This window comes from Amblyraja radiata, chromosome 7, assembly GCF_010909765.2.
Source record: "Amblyraja radiata isolate CabotCenter1 chromosome 7, sAmbRad1.1.pri, whole genome shotgun sequence".
Taxonomy (NCBI): domain Eukaryota; kingdom Metazoa; phylum Chordata; class Chondrichthyes; order Rajiformes; family Rajidae; genus Amblyraja; species Amblyraja radiata.
In genome coordinates, this window is record NC_045962.1 from 52,535,192 (window position 1) to 52,556,694 (window position 21,503).

A 21,503-nucleotide genomic window follows, 5' to 3' on the forward strand; every position below is an offset into this window, starting at 1 on the left:
TAGTCGAGATAGTTGTGGGAGTCAGTGGGTTTGTAATAGACGTTAGTCAATAGTCTATTTCTTGTGATGAAGACAGTGAGATCAAGAAAGGGGAGGGAGGTGTCGGAGATTGGTGGTGATGAAAATTGGTGGTGACGTTGATGAAGTCCATGAGTTCTGCATGGGTGTAGGAGGTAATAGCGATGCAGTCATCAATGTAACGGAGATAGAGTTCGGGGATAGAGCCAGTGTATGCCTGGAACGGGGATTGTTCAACGTATCCTACAAAGAGGCAGGCAGAGCTTGGGCCCATGCGGTGCCCATAGCTACGTCTTGGACTCGGAGGAAGTGTGAGGAGTCAAAGGAATTGCTGGAAGATGTTGTTCTTGAGCCTGTAAGTCAGTTTTCATGCTGAGTTGAAAGCATGCCCACGATGGTGTGGGTCTTTGATGAATTAGCTGCCTTCCTGAGGCAGCACCACCTGCAGATCCGTTCAATGATGGGGAGGTCTGTACCCATGATGGGCCTGGCAATGTTTACCACTTTCTGCCGCCTCCTTCATTCCTTGGTGTTTGCGTTAGCAAACAAGGCCGTGATGCAGCCAGACAGTAATCTCTCAACCATATACCCGTAGAAGTTCCATAGATATATAAATCATGATTTATGATTGTGTATAAAATCATGAGAGGAATAGATCGGGTAGATGCAGAGTATTTTGCCCAGAGTAGGTGAATCGAGGACCAAGGTTTAAGGTGAAGGGGATAGATTTAATAGGAATCTGAGGGGTGACTTTTTTCACATAAAGGGTGGTGGGCGTATGGAACATGCTGCCAGAGGAGGTAGTTGAGGCTGGGACTATCCCAACGTTTAAGAAACATTTAAGACAGGTACATGAATAGGACAGGTTTGGAGTGATATGGACCAAACGCAGGCAGGTGGGACTAGTGCAGCTGGGACATGCTGGCCGGTATGGGCAAGATGGGCCGAAGGGCCTGTTTCCACACTATATCTCACTATGACTCTATATTTGGTGACATGGCAAATCTCCTCGATCTTCTAAGGAAGAAGAATGATCTTACGTTGTAATTGCATCAATGTGCTGGGCCCAGGACAGATCTTCAGAGATATGCATGCCTAAGAACCTAAAGCTGTTGAGTCTCTCCACCACCGTCCCACTGATGAAGACAACTTCATGGCTCCCTTAGTTTGCCCTCCTGAAGTCAACAATCAAGTCCTTGGTCTTGTTAACATTGAAAGCAAGGTTGTTGTGCTAGCACCATTCAATCCTGTACTCTGACTCATTACCCATTATCATCCAACAACGGTGGTATTGTCTGCAAATTTAATAATAATAATAATAATAATAATATCTTTTATTGTCATTGCACATCAGCGCAACGAGATTTAGTATGCAGCTTCCAACCGATGTAAAAGAAAAGTAAAATAAATAAATATGATGTGTGACGTGACCATCCGAGGGAGACAGTCCAGGGGGGATGGGGAGCACTCAGCAGGGCCGGTTCAGAGCCGCTATAGCTCTGGGAATAAAGCTGTTTCTGAGTCTGGAGGTTCGGGCGTAGAAGTCCTTGTAACGTCTGCCGGAGGGAAGTAGTTCGAACAGTCCGTTACAAGGGTGTGAGGAGTCTTTATGGATGCTGACGGCCTTCCTGAGGCACCGTGTGTGGTAGATGCCCTCCAAGGCTGGTAGCTGTGTCCCAATAATCCTCTGCGCTCTGTGGACGACGCGCTGAAGAGCTCTCCTCTCCGCCTCCGTGCAGCTGAGATACCACACAGAGATGCCATACGTTAATATGCTCTCTGTGGTGCAGCGGTAGAAGGTTGTCAGCAGCTGTTGGGGCAGACCAGTCTTTTTTAATGTCCTCAGGAAGAACAGTCGTTGCTGTGCCTTCTTGACCAGCGCAGCGGTGTTGGTGGACCATGTGAGGTCCTCTGAAATGTGAGTGCCCAGAAACTTAAAGCTGGACACTCTCTCCACACTTTCCCCGTAAATGGAGATTGGGGCGTATTCTCCATTATGGGACCTCCTGAAGTCAATAATCAGCTCCTTGGTCTTGGAGGTGTTTAGTGACAAGTTGTTACGTGCGCACCAGTCCGCCAGGTTCTGCACCTCCGCTCTGTATTTTGTTTCATCACCGTTGGTGATCAGCCCAATCACTGTTGTGTCGTCTGCAAACTTCACAATGGTGTTGGTGTCGAATGCAGGAACACAGTCGTGAGTGAAGAGGGAGTAGAGCATGGGGCTTAGTACACAGCCCTGTGGTGTACCGGTGCTCAGGGTGATAGTGGAGGACAGGTGCGGGCCCAGTCTCACTGCCTGCGGTCGCTCCGTCAGAAAGTTCAGGATCCAATCGCATATCGGCGAGCTGAGGCCTAGCTGGTGGAGTTTGGTGGTGAGCTTGGTGGGGATGACCGTATTGAATGCAGAGCTATAGTCAATGAAGAGCATCCTCACGTACGTGCCCTCTCTGTCCAGGTGAGTCAGGACAGTGTGAAGAGCCAGAGAGATGGCATTCTCTGTTGATCTATTTGCCCTGTATGCAAATTGTTGAGAGTCCAGTGAGGCAGGGATGCTGGATTTGATGTGGGAGAGGACCAGCCTTTCGAAGCACTTCATTGGGATTGGAGTTAGGGCAACCGGGCGGTAGTCGTTCAGGTTGGTGACTTTAGACTTTTTCAAGATAGCATTGGAGCTGTGTCTAGCCACCAAGTTATGGGTACAGAGAGAGTAAAGCAGGGGACTGAGCATATCGGGTTGTGGTTCTCCTGTTTGATGTTTATCGAGAAGGAAGTCTCGTTCCCAATTTGGGCTGATTGCAGTCTGCTGATCAGGAAATCGAGGATCCAATTATATAGGGACAAGCAGAGACTCAGTTTTCTTAGTTTAATGACAAGTTTATAGGGGATGATGGCGTTCAATGAACAACAACCCGACGTGCATCTCCTGTTGACCTGCTGTGGTATTAGGCAAATTGTAGTGGGTCCAAATCTTTGCTTCGGCCGGTGTTTAACATGCGCCATATCAATCTCCCATAGCACTTCATCACCAGGGGCAGGAGTGCTACAGGTTGAGAGTCTTTGAGACATGTCAACCTTCTCTGCTTTTTCCAATGGTATTATGGATGTTCTTTTAAAGCAGGTGGGGATCTTGGACCTTAATGAGAGGTTGATGATGCCTGCAAAAACTCCAGTTAGTTGGTCTGCACAGATTTAACAAAAACACAGCCAGGTATACCATCGGAGCTGGATGCTTTCCAAGGGTACACCCTTGTGAAGGATCTTCTGATATCAGCCTTCATGATGAACAATACGGTGTTGTCATGTTCTATTTAATATACAACTAGTTTAATTCTGTATGTATTGGACAATAGTAAAGGTGTATTGCAAAATTTGTTTCCACTCCCGTTTTTGCAAAAGGATAAAACACGTGTTATGTTTTGATATCACATTATTCGTAATGATTTAATGTTAGATAATCAACGTTAAATTCACCGAACAAGATGATTATAAAAATAAATCAACCCTTTCAAAACCTGGTTCCTCATACCCAAAAATTCAATTTCAAATTCTCAGTGATCAGATCTGACTACTTTGGAAAACAATGTGCCCTTCAAGTCACTTTAATGCAAGAATTACTCCAGGGCCTAGATCTCAAAATGTCCAAACAAAGGCAAGCGACAATTTTAGATTTAATCATGGGGACAATTCAAAGTAACATGTCTGACAGAAAGGCTCTTTCCCCCATGAGCCCTGCCACTACAGAAAATGAATAGCATAGAGGGGATTTAATGAAAGGTTTGATGGAGAAAGAGTTGAAACAGGTAAGATCAGGCAAGATCACATTGAGAGTCTCAATCAGTCAATGAGACTGGTTAGAGATAAGGGAAACAAGAGATATGGTGATGTGGAGAGATAAAGAACAATGAATGAAAGATATGCAAAAAAGTAAAAATGATAAAGGAAACACGCCATCCCTTTCCGCCTTCCGCTGAGACCGTTTCCTCCGCAACTCTCTGGTTAACTCATCCCTTCCCACCCAAACCACCCCCTCCCCAGGTACCTTCCCCTGCAACCGCAGAAGATGCAACACCTGTCGCTATACCTCCTCCTTCAACTGTCCATGGACCCCAACAGTCCTTTCAGGTTAGGCAGAGGTTCCCTTGCACCTCCTCCAACCTCATCTACTGAAACCAGTGTTCGAGATGTGGACTCTTATACATCGGCGAGACCAAACGCAGACTGGGCTATCATTTTGCAGAATACCTTCGCTCAGCCCGCCTGAACCAATCTGATCTCCCGGTTGCTGAACGCTTTAATTCTCTTTCCCATTCCTACACAGACCTTTCTGTCCTAGGTCTCCTCCATTGTCAGAGTGAGGCTAAATGCAAATTGGAGGAACAGCATCTCATATTTCACTTGGGCAGCTTACAGCAGCCCAGTGGTTTGATATTGATTTCTCTCACTTCAGTGAGCCCCGGCATTCCCTCTCTCTCTCTCTCTCTCTCTCTATACCTCCCCCACCCAAGTCGCACTACCTTCTCATTTTTACCCAACAAACAGCTAACAATCGGTTTAAACCAGCATCTGCAGTTCCTTCTTACAATGTGATTCTGAGACTTTTTGAGTGGGAAATGGAACGGTGGGGTGTTGGGTGATCAATCGTAAGATGTTTTGAAAAAGGTGCCTAACAGCAGAAAACCAGGTACCTCCGACCCTCTGTCAGTGACTCGGGTGGTGCCCTCTAATGAACACCGAAGCAGATCTCCAGTTAAGACCTGCATGGTATAAGTGGTTACAATTGTGCACAAGTCAGGACATGCATGTAATGTCTCTTATCAATTTCTACAGTTGCACCATAGAGAATATACCATCCAGATGCAGCACAGCTTGGTATGGCAACTGCTCTGCTTAAAACAAGAAATTGCAAAGAGTGGCGAAAGGAGCTCACCCCATCAATTCCATCTACACTTCATGCTATCTCAGGAAAGCATCCAACTTAATCAAGGACCACTCACAGCTTGGTCATTCTCTCTCTACCCCACCCCCACCACCAGGCAAAAGATACAAAAGCTTGAAAGTATGTACCATCGGATTCAAGAACAAATTCTTTCTGTTGTTATCAGATTATTGAACAGGTCTCTCATATGCTAAGTATGATCTTCCAATCTACCTCCTTGCGGCCCTTGCACTTCTTTCATCTGCATTTTCTCTGTAACTGATTACCTGATTTACTCAAATATGACATGATTTGACTGGATAGCACACAGAATTAATTTTTTCACTGTATCTCAGTAAATGCGACAACAATAAACCAACACAAAGCATTTCATATCATTTGATGTCATTATGCAAGTTTGTATGCTGGCAAATCATACACACAGAAGTGCCAACAACTGGAAGTTTATTCTGTTTGGAGAGCTCTGGGCTAGAAGCAGTGGAGAAGAATAATAGATATTATAAGCAATAGTTCTCTGACTTCTAAAACAACCACCTCAAACTATGGGTCATGAGATTGGAAGGATATATTCAAGTGATTTGAAGGGCAGGTCTTAAAATCTTAATAATTCAGTACAATTGGTTAGGATTAAACCTCAACACTAAAATTATAATCTACTGAAATATTCTAGTTATGTTATCCAATCAGTGGAGACTTACTGTGGCTGGATATTCAAAAGCATTTTATTTATTTTGAAAACCACAATAATATTCATTTTAAACAAGTTATTTGAATCCTTCTCATACAGAATCATGAGCTCAACAGAAAAAAAATTCTATCAGGAAATGGCATCAATATCTAAACAAAGAACATTAAAGAATGCCCTTCACTCACAGCCACTTTTTACTTATTGTTGACATACCTGGAACATCCATGGGTCTTTTTTTAAGTGTGGTTATGGCGCTGCCATCTTTTCTCCGTAGTAAAGGACTACTTCTTCTCTCTGCCACTTTCTGTTTTAGTCTGGACCGTACCTTTAAGTTCGGCTCAGATGCTGTTAAATGAAACAGCAACAATTAAATTTTTGTGAATATATTCCTGAGCCTTTTATAAAAATAAAGTATAATTCACTGAGCCAGGGTAAAGTATGTTTCTTTAGGACTTGTTCAATTTTTAAATCAGAAAATATCATTTTTGAAAGGGTCTCAATTTTTCTCTTTGCATGTTATGATTTCACTAGGTACACAAAAAAGCTGGAGAAATTCAGCGGGTGCAGCAGCATCTATGGAGCGATGGAAATAGGCAACGTTTCAGGCCGAAACCCTTCTTCAGACTTATGATTTCACTAATCTGCCTCCACATCTTTCATAAAAAGCCACAAAACCAATAACTGGTGGGAATATTAGCCGCTTACTTGTCATCGGGTAAACACATCGAGCTGCCCTGGACCTGACAGATTCCATTTTCACCCAAGAACTGCACATGCGCACTTCCTGTCACTGGATAGCAATTGTGAATGGGGATATAAACTGTATATGTATAGGATCTAATTCAGTACTGAATACAACATTTCTCAGTATCCTCCTGGCCCATATAACTCAGCACTGCATGAATACAATTCATTTTATTAATATAAGCAATTAAAGAAGTTCAAATTATTTTATTAAGTAATTTCTGTCAGATTAGTGTTGGCGTAGCAAGAACGAAGAAAGAAAGGGAAAGAGCTCACTGAATACAACTTTCACTTCATCCTTAAAGGTGCAGGAGGGCTCTTCCTAAATTCAACAAGTTACCTTTTCTTTCTTTTAATATTATTAATGAATATTTAGACCAGTGTGTAAAATGACACACATTTAGCCATAAAGCTATTGTAAAATCCTTTTCTCCATGCATACTTTTGATGTAATGGAAACAACCATATGGTTAATATAGACAGAAACGTGTAAACATTCAAGTTTTCTGCAGTGTGCTGTATCTCAACTCTTTATAATTGCAGGTCTAGATGCGATTTGTAAAATTTACATGGATATTCTCACTATATATTTGTTTTAAAAAGGTAACATTCGTCCTCCTTTCAAAATGTACAGGGTTGGTCGAAGTTCTCTATTAATTACTGATACTTCCGTAAGGCACCAGAGGGCACCTGGTACCCTTAGACTCCATATAAGAAAAAGGTAATGCCTTTAAAAGTATGGACTATAAGAAAAAGTGCTGGGAAAGACAACTGCATGTGCAATAAATATTATGTATGTGAAAGGATATCAGAGAAAAGCGATGGAAGAATGTAAAAATTCTGAAAAAAGTAAAATAATGGGGCTAAAGATTGAATAGTCCATTGAACACCATGCCCAGGGTTTTAAAGGAGGTCTGTTGATGTATTAATAGGGATATTTTAAAGTTCCCTAGATCCCAGATACAGTGCCCACCATAATGTTTGGGCCAAAGACCCATCATTTATTTATTTGTCTCTGTACTCCACAATTTGAGATTTGTAATAGAAAAAAGCACATGTGGTTAAAGTGCTCAATGTCAGATTTTAATAAAGGTCATTTTTATACTTTTTGGTGTCCTTGAAATTACAGCAGTGTTTATACATAGTCCCCCCATTTCAGGGCACCATAATGTTTGGGACACAGCAATGTCATGTAAATGAAAGTAGTCATGTTTAGTATTTTGTTGCATATCCTTTGCATGCAATGACTGCTTGAAGTCTGCGATTCGTGGACATCACCAGTTGCTGGGTGTCTTCTCTGGTGATGCTCTGCGAGGCCTGTATTGCAGCCATCTTTAGCTTATGCTTGTTTTGGCAGCAAGTCCCCTTCAGTTTTCTCTTCAGCATATAAAAGGGTTGCTCAATTGGGTTCAGAGCGGGTGATTGACTTGGCCACTCATGAATTGACCATTTTTTAGCTTTGAAAAACTCCTTTGTTACTTTAGCAGTATGTTTGGGATCATTGTCTTGCTGTAGAATGAACTGCCGACCAATGAGTTTTGAGGCATTTGTTTGAACTTGAGCAGATAGGATGTGCCTATACACTTCAGAATTCATTATGCTACTACCATCAGCAGTTGTATCATCAATGAAGATAAGTGAGCCAGTACCTTCAGCAGCCATACATGCCCAGGCCACAACAATCCTACCACCATGTTTCACAGATAAGGTGGTATGCTTTGGATCTTGGGCAGTTCCTTCTCTCCTCCATACTTTGCTCTTGCCATCACTCTGATATGTTAATCATCGTCTCATCTGTCCACAAGACCTTTTCCAGAACTGTGGTTGCTCTTTTAAGTACCTCTTGGCAAATTGGAACCTTGCAATCCTATTTTTGCGGCTAACCAGTGGTTTGCATCTTGCAGTGTCGCCTCTGTATTTCTGTTCATGAGATCTTCTGCGGTCAGTGGTCATTGACAAATTCACACCTGACTCCTGAAGAGTGTTTCTGATCTGTCGGACAGGTGTTTGGGTTTTTTCCTTTATCATAGAGAGAATTCTTCTGTCATCAGCTGTGGAGGTCGTCCTTGGCCTGCCAGTCCCTTTGCGATTAGTAAGCTCACCAGTGCTCTCTTTCTTCTTAATAATGTTCCAAACAGTTGATTTTGGTAAGCCTAAGGTTTGGCTGATGTGTTTAACAGTTTTATTCTTGTTTCTCAGTCATACTGACTTCTTTGACTTTCATTGACACAATTTTGGTCCTCATGTTGATAAACAGCAATAAAAGTTTCCAAAGGTGATGGAAAGACTGGAGGAAAGACGATGTGCAGAGAGCTCTCTTATACCTGCATTAAGGAGGCAATTATTACGCACCTGAGCAACTACAAACATATGTGAAATCATGTGTCCCAAACATTATGGTGCCCTGAAATGGGGGGACTATGTATAAACATGGTGAAATGTATAACCAAAATGTATAAAAATTGCTTTTTATTAAAATCTGACAATGTGCACTAACCACATGTGATTTTTTTCTATTACAAATCTCAAATTGTGGAGTACAGAGGCAAATAAAAAAATGATGGGTCTTGGTCCCAAACATTATGGAACGCACTGTAGTTCCATGGAAATATAACTACTATTCAAGGCAGAAAAGAGACAGCAAGCAGGGAAATACAAGTCAGACCTTCATGAAGGAAGCAGTATTAAGACATTTAGAAACCCTGAAACAGAGTCAACATAGTTAATGAAAGAAAAACTATATTTGACAAATTTAGTAACATTTTATTAGAGATATAGTTCTCATGGTAGAGAATGATAATCCTTTGTTATAACCTGGATACATTTTATTTGTATTTCCAAATGCTTTTGGAAGAAAAGTGCTTCAAACAAGGAGAACATCGGTGGTGGGGAAGATGCTGGAAGTCAATTATATAAGATGAAATAGCGGCACAGTAACAGAATCGGTCTGAGTCAGCAGGAATTTACGAAGGGAAAATCATGCTTGACTAATCTTCTGGAATTTTTTGAGGATGTAACCAGGAAAATGGACACAGGAGAGACAGTGGATGTAGTGTATACGTGGACTTTCAGAAAGCCTTTGATAAGGTCCCACAGGAGATTAGTGGGCAAAATTAGAGCACATGATATTGGGGGTAGGGTACTGACATGGATAGAAAATTGGTGGGCAGACAGGAAAACAAAGAATAGGGATTAACGGGTCCCTTTCAGAATGGCATGCAGTGACTCGTGGGGTACCGCAAGGCTCGGTTCTGGGACCGCAGCTATTTACATTATACATTAATGATTTAGATGAAGGGATTAAAAGTAACATTAGTAAATTTGCAGATGACACAAAGCTGGGTGGCTGTGAACTGTGAGGAGGATGCTATGAGGATGCAGGAGGACTTGGACAGGTTGGGAGAGTGGGCAGATGCAGTTTAATATGGATAAATGTGAGGTTATCCACTTTGGTGGCAAGAACAGGAAGGCAGATTATTATCTGAATGGTGTCAAGTTCGGAAAAGGCGAGGTACAACGAGATCTTGGTAACCTTGTTCATCAGTCACCGAAAGTAAGTATGCAGGTACAGCAAGCAGTCAAGAAAGCTAATGGCATGTTGGTCTTCATAACAAGAGGAGTTGAGAGGAACAAAGAGGTCCTTCTGCAGTTGTACAGGGCCCTAGTGAGACAACACCTGGAGTATTGTGTACAGTTTTAGTCTCCAAATTTGAGGAATGACATTCTTGCTATTGAGGGAGTGCAGCGTAGGTTCACGAGGTTAATTCCCGGGATGGCGGGACTGTCATATTTTTGAAGAATGGTGTGACTGGGCTTGTATACACTGGAATTTAGGATGAGAAGGGATCTTATTGAAACATATAAGATTATTAAGGGATTGGACACGTTAGAGGCAGGAAACATGTTCCCGATGTTAGGGGAGTCCAGAACCAGGGGCCACAGTTTAAGAATAAGGGATAGGCCATTTAGAACGGTGATGAGAAAAATCTTTTTCACCCAGAGAGTTGTAAATCTGTGGAATTCGCTGCCTCAGAAGGCAGTGGAGGCCAAATCTCTGGATGCTTTCAAGAGGGAGTTAGATAGAGATCTTAAAGATAGTAGAGTCAAGGGATATGGGGAGAAGGCAGGAACGGGGTACTGATTGTGGATGATCAGCCATGATCACAGTGAATGGCGGTGCTGGCTCGAAAGGCCTACTCATGCACCCACTGTCTATTGTGTATTGAGAAGGCCTCATATAAAGTAGTCCTTTTCAGGTTGGCAAACTGTAACGGTTGGGATGCCAAAAGGATTGATGTTTGAGGTGCAGCTGTTTTCAATCTATATTAATGATTTAGATGAAGGGTCAGTGTATTATATCAAAGTTAGGGATAATACAATAAATAAATGGATATATGAGAAGGATATAAAGTGGTGACATAAAAGAAATACAGTAAAACTGATAATCTACTGTCTGTCTACTGAGAAATCCCAGGGGTTTAACATGTGGCTCACAGGATGCAATATGCAATGCTCCATTCCAACTCACAGGGGCACTGTTTCCTGTACTCCCTTTATACCTATGGAGTTCATTGGAAAATGTATAATAGTACTATTTCGCAACTGAAAAAAGTGAATGAAAGATGTATTGGTGTATTAGTAGGAATAACATCCAGTAGGCAGAAAAATCTGTCAGTCCAAAGTCCTGAGCCTTCTGGATTATCAAAGTTTCACTATAAACAGTTTAAATAAGACAAGCAGAATATGAAGGGATGTGTGGTTGCCTGCTTTAGAAGAACAGATAAGATGCCAGACTCTTGTTCTCACAGAAGAAATACAAAGTTAGCATGCATGTATAGAAATTAATTAGAGGTGAATGGGTTGACCTTTATTTCAAGGTGGAGTCCAAAAATAAGGAGATCAAATCAGGAACTTATTGGAATTTGATGAGAACCCAACATGTGTGCTACATGTGGTTTTGTCCACTTATTGGAGTCAGTGTTGGGAAGGGTCTCTGGATATCTTCTATGCAAGAAGGGTTACCTTATAAGGAAAGATCAGATAGATTGAGCCTAAACTCTCAAGTGTTTTGAAAAATGAGAGACAATCCTATTGAAATTTACAAAGTCTAAGGAGCGTTGATGGTGAGGAGATGCCTCATCTGGTTTTGTTGGGACTGGGTATGGAGAAGTGAGTTAGAATGAGGAGATATATAGTCTTATTGTTATATATAGCAAGATGCTACTAAGAATAGTCTACAAGACGCAATGATCATTCTGGCACACAAATTACATTTGTTATTAGGTTAAATCAACTGTCCAAGACCATGACACAATATATGATAAATACATGTTTCAGTCCATTTCCACAACTCAGCGTACATAATTTGGATCACAAAGATAAAGGTAATGTACAAATTGCAATATTTTCTTTCATCACACAGTAGAATAGAAAATAGAAGCTAGTTCAGCTGCAATTGTAGATACTTAATGCAAACAGAAAATAAACCGTACGTCCAGTAAGGTAAGAACATTTATTTTCAATTTAAGATGGTTAGTAATTATGTGACATATTACAAAAGCTTTGGTAGTTTGACACAACTTGGTTGATTTCTATAATCTGGATCAGTTTTAAAAGTATGCTCAAATCCAAATGTCAACAACTATAAATGGACCACTTGCAAGTGTTTTTTAGTTTATTTTAAAAAAATGCTGAGCAAAGAAATTATGAAAATGACTATGCTTCTCTTTCTAAATTAAAGCCCAAAGAATCCAAATATGTGTTCATCATGGTTCATTAGGTACTACATAAATATATCTCTGCAATGATTTAGTTAAAGCTACAATATTTTGTCTCCGCTATCTGATAAGGAAGATTGCAGAAACTTGGCACTGTGCTGGGTGTGATACCAGCACTGTAAGTTATTCCATCAGACAAAGGGGGAAAAGAAAATCACTTTTGGAAAAAAAAATAGCATTGCTCAAAAATACAGCATGTAAACGGAATATTTAAGTTTGTATTGTCTATTTTCATGCTCAAAGCGTATATATGTTATTACAGTAAGTACTACATTCATTATCCATATGATATCCTGGGTAAGTACATCAGCGAATAAAATAAATTTATACAGGAAAGCTGTAGAAAACTGAGAAATATAGACACAAAGCACGGGAGTACTTAACGGTCAGGCAGCATCTCTGGAGAAACATTACCCATCCATGTTATCTAGAGATATTACCTGACCTGCAGAGTTACTCCAGCACTTTGTATCTTTATTTGTAAACCAACATCTGTAGTTCCATGTATTTGTAGAAAAATGAACTTTGGCAAAACTGTCAATGAATGGTTTCATTTAAATAGCATTATTCTGGTAACTATATCACCTTGCATTCAGATGGTAATATTATCAAGTTCATTACTCAACAACAAATTCAAAAGGACATCCATCATAAAAGCAAATTAATTTTGCTAATGTCTTCAAAAATCAGTAGCGTCATCACCTTTTGAAATTCGTCAAAATTTATATTTCTAATTAAAAACAGCCCTATTTTGACTTTTAACGACAAAAATGAATGGAACCGTACAATTTGTGCATAATCAATTACATTTAGAGATATTTAATTTCTATACAAGACCTCTTGTTAGCAAAAATAGTCTTAATGGTTAGGGTTGACCAAAAATCTTATCCATAAATCAACTAAATCAACAAAAACGAAACATCAAATAAATCTAGATGTGAACAACACTTCTGCAAAACTAAGCAATATTAAGAATATCTTTGGCATAATTATTACTTCTTTACATCATCATCTGAACAACAAAATGAAAACTGTTGTAATCCTGGGCCTTCAGAAACTGTACACTTTCTCTCAAGTGCTTGCTCAGGAAGCCTCTTGTTTCCCCATCATGAATTACATGTCAATTGCAAGGCCCTTTAGTTCAGTATGTATTCAGGTTTTAATGGCAAGTTGTAAGAATATTCTATTTGATTGTGCGTGGGTGCTAGACAATGAATGTGCAGTCAGAGCGGGAGAGATTGGTCTGCTGTTTAACAGGAAGTGTGTGTGGGCAGATGACAAAGATCACCTCTTCATCTCGAGAATCAGAACATTTAATGTTAAGCTCAACAAAGCAGCTACACAAATTACAGGCTTCTTAGTGCCAGCCCACTCAAACAGTTTCAGCTTCCTTTGAATTTCAGCTACTTTCAATGGTAGAAGCTTTGTTGTTCCTAAACAGTGGTGACCTATACAAAACGCCTCTAATTTTTCATCTTACAACTGGGCTGCTTTCATTCATTTTTGTCAATGCATCTAATTTGCTATTACCTATTTGAAATATTGTACTTCACTGAAATATGCACTAAACATACAATCAGAACTGCTCACATGTAATTTAAATCTTATCATCTACGCATTAGGGACAATCCTATTAAGTATAACATTAACACAAAATACTATTCTGATTTTATTCACATCATTGTCATTCCTAAACAGTCCATTCTATCAAGCCTCCCAAAGCTGTATAGCAAGTAGCCATTATAACACGATAAAACATAATAATGTAACATTATTTTAAGGTTACGTTGTTAGATTAATGTTAATGTTGTTAGATTATTCTAAACTCTCATGAAATTTCACTAGCTCAGTCTGCTTTTCTTTCCTGAGTTGCTAATATGTCGAATTGATCACAATTGCATATTACTATTAAGAGCTTGAAACTTCAATATCGTAAAGCAGAGAAAAAAGTATTATCCTCTCAATGGATAATCATTAATCAAATGGGGGTGGGGAGTTGTGGGGGCGTGGGAATGTGTGGGGGTGGGGTGTGTGTGTGGGCGGGGGGGAGGGTTGTGGGGGGGAGGGGTATGTGGGCAGGGGATGGGTATGTGGGGGTAGAGGGATGTGGGGGCAGAGTGGAGTGAGCTCAGAGAAAAGACGGGGTAGAGCCATGGGGGAGAGGGCGCATCACGGGGAGGGGGGGAGGAACCAGCGAGGGGGACCAGAGGGGTAGTGGCTGGAATTGGCGGTGCGATGGGGATTCACAGCTGGTCGTTCTCCTCCGCCAGGATCAGAGTCTCCGATTTCCGTTTGGCGACATCTCCGACTCTGGGCTGGGCCGGGCTACGGTCTCCCATACTGGGCTGGGTCGGGTTCTCCGACGCTGGTCTGCTTGGGGCTGGGTCGGACCGTCCCGTGGAGTGACAGGGGAAGAGACTAATCTGCACAGCGCTGAATGGCAGAAGAGATCGATCTGCGCATGCGCGGTTTTTAAGATTTTTAAACCTCACTAACTTTTACGACATTCAACCGATCGGAACGATACTTGGTGCACTCGCAGTGCAGGAGAACTGTGAGTGAATTGGCGAAAATCGTAGCGCTATCGTGAACCGATTTTGCGCAAATAGAAAGACTGCCAAACCCGAAGATAACACAATCAGAGTTTTAGTTATGTATAGATTATTATAGATATATTCACATATCCATAAATGTAACAGACACCATAAATGTAACATGATGTACTATTTCTCAGTTTCTTAATACTTTATGTTTTAACCCCTAACAGTTATCTGAAGGAATAGACTATTCTAGGTATTAATGGATTAAGAAATGAAATCAGAACAGGATAGTGAAATTTCTTAAGATAGACACAAAAAGCTGGAGTAACTCAGCGGGACAGGCAGTATCTCTAGAGAGAAGGAATGGGTGAGGTTTCGGGTCGAGACCCTTCTTCAGACTAGCTAGGGATAAGGAAAACGAGAGATATAGACGATGATGTAGAGAGATAAAGAACAATGAATGAAAGATACGCAAAAAAGTAATGATGATAAAGGAAACAGGCCATTGTTAGCTGTTTAAGAATAAACTGCAGATGCTGGAAAAGTAGACAAACATACTGGAGAAACTCAGCGGGTGAGGCAGCATCTATGGAGCGAAGGAAATAGGCAATGTTTCAGGCTGATGTGAGGGTGAGGGGGGGGGGGGGGCTGGATGAAGAAAGGAAGAGGTGGAGCCAGAGGGCTGAGGGAAAGCTGAAAGGGGAGGAGAAAGTAAGGACTACCTGAAATTAGAGAAGTCATGTTCATACCGCTGAGGTGCAAACTGCCCAAGCGAAATACGAGTTGCTGCTCCTCCAATTTACAGTGGTCCTCACTCTGGCAATGGAGGAGGCCCAGGACAGAAAGGTCGGATTCGGAATGGGAGGGGGAGTTGAAGTGCTGAGCCTGCGGGAGATCAGGTTGGTTATTGCGAACCGAGCGGAGGTGTTCAGCAAAGTGATGGTTGGTCTCACCGATGTAGAGCAGCTGACATCTAGAGCAGCGGATGCAATAGATGAGGTTGGAGGAGGTGCAGGTGAACCTTTACCGCACCTGGAAGGACTGCTTGGGTCCTTGAATGGAGTCAAGGGGGGAGGTAAAGCGACAAGTGTAGCATTTCTTGCGGTTGCAAGGGAAAGTTCCAGGAGAGGGGGTGGTTCGGGTGGGAAGGGACGAATTGCCCAGGGAGTTACGGAGGGAGCAGTTTCTGCAGAAAGCAGACAGGGGAGGAGATGGGAAGATGTGGCAATTGGTGGGATCATGTGATCCCAGAGCCCGGGGGGGGGAGGGGGAGAGAAAAAAAAGTGAGAGAGAGCGCGCCCAGGGAGGCGGGGGGGAGAGAGCCCGTGGTGGGGGGAAAGAGAGAGAGCTTGGGGGGAGAGGGAGAGGAGGAGTGGGAGAGTAGGAGGGGGTGAGGGACCACTAGTACAGGGCCCGACTTGCTCTTTCCTCACTCGCAGTCGAAATAGCGAGCGGGCAGCGAGAAGCGAGCGGGCTGCGAGACGACGTCACTCACAGCGCGTGAACACAACGTGCAGCCATTGTGACGTCATCATGTCAGAATTTCTAAGTTATTTGAAATTCTTGAACATTTTGATTAATAACGAGAAATAATGCATGAATTTTTCAGATAAGGCGAATTTTGACCTCACGGGATAAATCTCTACAGGAATATGTAAAAATGTTACCATTAGAGCGTCGTTTTTTTCAAGCAATATGATTATAGACACATACACACACATCCAAGATCAGAGTTTTATAAGTATACTAGACCAAGTGCAGACCCGTTGGGTCTGTTTCCCCAACGGCGTTTGCGGGGGGGGGGGGGGGCTGCGGCATCACACTCGCATTAACCACCCCCCTAACACACAGGTGGGGGGAGGGGTGGTGAGAAGAGGGGAGGGAGGGGAGAGGAGGAGGAGGAAACGGGACAGATTTGGGAGGGAAAGGAGAGCGCAGTAGGGGGTGAGAGAGGGGGATGGGGAGAGAGATGTGGAGGAGGGGGGGATGGGGAGGAGGGAGGGAGGGGGAGAGGGGTGGGGGGAGAGAGGGGAAAGAGTGGGGAGGGAGAGTGGAGGGGGAAGGGGGGAGAGGTAGAAGAGTGGGGAGGGAGGAGGAGAGGGGTAGGGGGAGTGATGGAAGAGGGACAGAGGGGTAGGAGGAAGGGGGCGGGTGGAGAGAGGGAAGGTGTTGGGGTAGAGAGGGATGGGGGGTTGGGTAGAGAGGGATGGGTGGGAGAGGGGTGAGGAGAGGGAAACATAAAAATTAAGTGCAGGAGTAGGCCATTCGGCCCTTCGAGGCTGCACAACCATTCAATATGATCATGGCTGATCATCCAACTCAGTATCCTGTAACTGCCTTCTCTCCATACCCCCTGATCCCTTTAGCCACAAGGGCCACATCTAACTCCCTCTTAAATATAGCCAATGAACTGGCCTCAACTACCTTCTGTGCCAGTGAATTCCAGAGATTCACCACTCTGTGTGAAAAATGTTTTTCTCATCTCGGTCATAAAAGATTTACCCCTTATCCTTAAACTGTGACCCCTTGTTCTGGACTTCCCCAACATCTGGAACAATCTTCCTGCATCTAGCCTGTCCAACCCCTTAAGAATTTTGTAAGTTTCTATAAGATACCCCCTCAATCTTCTAAAATCTAGCGAGTACAAGCCGAGTCTATCCAGTCTTTATTCATATGAAAGTCCTGACATCCTAGGAATCAGTCTGGTGAACCTTCTCTGTACTCCCTCTATGGCAAGAATGTCTTTGAGCATTGGGCATTGTGACATCACACGATGGAACGTTCACCAGGGGCTGGGGCTCCTGCAAAGGCATATGTAAATGAATCCATTCCGATTGGACATATGTGAACATTGGGCATTGTGACATCACACAATGGAACGTTCACCATGGGCTGGGGCTCCTGCAAAGGCATATGTAAATGGATCCATTCCGATTGGACATCTGTGAGCATCGGGCATTGTGACATCACACGATGGAACGTTCACCAGGCGCTGGGGCTGGTGCTGCTTCTATGGGTGAGAAGCCAGTTTATTTTTGAAATATTGGGGGGGGAGAAGGATTTGATTAAAAATGTGTACATAAACACGACGAAATGTAATCAGGAGTGGATACTTTGAAAGAAAAGTGAAATCTCTACCGAAATGGAAAAGATCTCGGCGATTCTGCGTCTGGTTTCGGAGTTGCAAGGAATCAAAGGAAGAAAGGCGGCCGGCAGCCGGACGGGGGAGAGAGAGAGGGAGGGGGGGGGGGAGGGGGGGGGGGGGAGGGGGGGGGGGGGGGGGAGGGGGGGAGGGGGAGAGGGGAGAGGGAGGAGGGGAGAGAGAGGGAGAGAAGGAGAGAGAGAGAGGAGAGAAAGAGAGAGAGAGGAGAGAAAGAGAGAGGAGAGAGGGGGAAGAGAGAGAGAGAGAGAGAGAGGGGAGAGAGAGAGATAGAGAGAGGGAGAGAGAGAGGGAGAGAGAGAGAGAGAGAGAGAGAGAGAGGGAGAGAGATAGATAGAGATAGATAGAGATAGATAGAGAGATAGATAGATAGATAGATAGATAGAAAGAAAGAAAGAAAGAAAGAAAGGGTTCAGCAAGCTATGCGTCAAATGGGACTCGCCCAGTATGCAAACTTAGTCGGTATGGATAAGATAGGTTGAAGGACCCATTTCCGTGCTGGACGGTTTTAGCCTCTTCAATAGGAATTTCTTTCTCTAGGCTGGATACAGCAAATGAAAGAAAATGTGAGGGAAAGGGTGGTTAGAAAGCTTATTGTTATTTCTCGCTGCAAAATTACTGTAGGAATTGATCTGCAATGTCAATGGAATTCTGTATGTTGTAGAAACTGCCAACTACTTGTATTGTTGCATTGTCATTCAGAAAACACACAAATTTAGTCAATTTTGAAGATGTGAGCAGACAGGAAGAAGTGGAAAAGAAGGTACGTGCATATAGAACATAACAGTATCACACCTTCCACCCTGCACTTAATCCATATCCACCATTCCTTGCATATCCATGTGCCTATCTAAAAGCATCTTAAACACTATTCTATCTGCTTCAACCTGTTGCAGTGTGTTCCAGACACCAACCACTCTCTGTAGAAAACCTACCCTGTACATCTTTCTATCCATACATAACTAAAACTCTGATCATGTGCTCTTCCGGTTTGCGTGGTTTTTGTATTTGTTCATAAACGGTAGATAGCGCTACGATTTTCCACCACCTTACTCACCATTCCCCTGTGCTACTAGTGCAACAAGTTTTGTTCCGATCGATGGTATATTTTAAAAGTTATTAAGGTTTAAAAATCTTAGAAACCACGCATGCTCAGATTGGTCTCTTCGCCTGTCAGTCAGCGCCATGCAAATTAGTCTCCTCACCTGCCAGTCAACGCCACGGCCAGGACGGCGACGCCCAGACCCGCCTCACTCACAAACTCCTCTCTCCCCTCCTCACAGTAACTTGTCTACCATCTCCCCCACCACCGGCAGTGGCATGTGTTCAAATCACTGCCAAGTATGGCTATCCTAACTCTTCTGGTAGAACAATGGACCTCCAAAATTAACATCAAAGTGTTCATTTCAAAGCAATGGAGATACAAGGAACAGCAGATGCTGGTTTACAAAAAGTCCCAGCCATGTCTTCCAGAGATGATGCCTGACCCACTGAGTTTTTCCAGCACTTACTCCAGTATTTGTTTCCACTTCAAAGCAATGGCACAGCTGCCAGAATAGTTGCTTTCTTCACTGACTATGAACTGGAGACACTTCATCTTTGCAAAATGGAGATTGTTGTTTTCTAAGTAGTCAGTGGATGCCTTTGACAGATGTACACATATATGGTAACTACATATTTTAAAATAGTTTGTTTGTCTAGTAGACAGTAAAGGTGGTATCCCCTTTTCACTGCAATATTCTCATGGCTAACTATTTTGTTTTCCTCAAAGAAAGTAAATACATATTCCAGGGTACGGCAGCTTTGGTTTTGCTGCTAATGGGTTTCATGAGCCTACAACACATGTGAAGTATTCACCATAGAATAGAAAAGTTTCTATTGATTCAGCTAAATACACTGCGTGGAGAGCCGATTGAGTGAAAATATCTGGCAGTTTACAAGTTGTCATACAGGTGCTGTGCTTAACACTATTTATCTTCAGCTTTTCGATCTCTTTTTATTTTTATTTGAAAATAAACTTAGGAAACTGTTGAGCAAGTAGGGTGCACATATTCTTCATTTTTTAAATGACAAGAGCAAGACAAACACGTATGTGAACAGTCACAAAAATAATTGACTACAATGAAATTTGATTAAACAGCAGGTTGCATTAACTCAGTAAGACAATAGCCTTCCATTCATTTACTCATGAAAGTAGCATGCAAGTTAACAAAAATGAAGAGACTTTGTAGCCACTTTTGAAACACCGTCACGTTGTGATGCAAGAAACATTTACATCCACCTGTGGACAATTTTGCTTCTTATCTGAAAATCATAACCTCCAACAATTCTGCCCGGAAGGTCTTAGTTTAAATTTTGTGTTGTAATTCTAGTAGTGGGACTTGAACCAACAATTTTCCAATACACAGATATGAATTTGATCATGAGTATGAAGCCCAGACTGAGTTTCAATTCCTTGTTTCTGCACTGTGTCTGAAAGAAAACTTGCTGAAACTGACATTTTTGGTTTGGGAGTCAGCAAGTAGGAAGGTGCAACAGGGTTTGGTGTTGGTAAGGTGTTCACAATCTTTATCAATGATTGTGATAAGGAAATCAACTGTAAAATATCCATGTTTGTTGATTTTACTAAACTGGATTCACATTGGGCTGTGAAGAGGATTTCAGGTTAGTGAATGGGCAAGGATGGAGCAGATAGTATGTAATCTAGGAAAGTGTAAGGTCATCCACTTTGGTAGAAAAAAATAAGAACACATAGCACAAGGAATTGTGGAGGCAGCCAGTACATTGTTTTTTATTGCAAGAGGATAAAATAGCAGACCTTGTTTCAATCATAAAAAAACCTAAGCATGATCACATTTGAAATATTGCAAATAGGTCTAATTTGCTTAATTGAGGAAGGATATTTTTGCAATAGAGGGAATGTTGTAAACAAAATATATAACTCAACCTTAAATCTACTAGTGGCATTCCCTAATTGCAATGAATGTTTTGCCTGCAAGATCAAAAAAAGCATATTCATTGAGAGAGAAAGGAGTGAGGTAATACTGGGTACATCTTAAAAAGCTTAGTGAAGCTTTATACTTTCAGTTGAATATGTGCTAATCAAGCAGGGAACTTTAAAACTATGTTTTTGTTAAACCTTTACCGATTCACCAGATTGATTCCTTAGATGGCACATTCTGTCAGAGATTAAGTTTCATTTGAAGATCCAAAATTCTTATAGGGTTTGACTAGGTAGATGCAAGGATAAATAATTCCCCTCTATCATACTCTTGCCTGTGCAGTCTAGATGAGGTATCTGACTTCACCTCAAATGCATCTCTCTCCTTCATAATAACGTTTATACAGTGTCCTGCATAATGTTTGGGACAAAGACCCATCATTTATTTATTTGCCTCTGTACTCCACTTAATTTATTCCATTTAAGAATGATGGAGGCCACTGTGCTCTTCGGGACATGCAATGCTGCAGAAATTTTATACCCTTCTCCAGATCTATGTCTCGACACAATCCTGTTTCGGAGGTCTACGGACAATTCCATCATCTTCATGGCTTGGTTTTTGCTCTGACATGCACTGTCAACTGTGGGATCTTATATGGACAGGTGTGTGCCTTTCCAAATCTTGGCCAATCAATTTAA

The 21,503-nt window shown here is 42.2% G+C and overlaps 1 protein-coding gene across 9 annotated transcripts in view; it reads right to left on the reverse strand.

Annotated features, from left to right (window-relative positions):
* The window catches only part of hdac4 (histone deacetylase 4), a 382,917-nt gene that overhangs the window by 150,286 nt on the left and 211,128 nt on the right, over positions 1 to 21,503 (reverse strand). For 8 of the 9 annotated variants that reach the window (XM_033024530.1, XM_033024529.1, XM_033024526.1 and 5 more), the window contains one exon: positions 5,856 to 5,987. The exons of the other annotated variant lie outside the window; for it this stretch is intronic. In XM_033024530.1, coding sequence (XP_032880421.1) covers positions 5,856 to 5,987 — 132 coding nt within the window. The remainder of the gene's footprint in view (positions 1 to 5,855; positions 5,988 to 21,503) is intronic. 9 annotated transcript variants of the gene reach the window in all.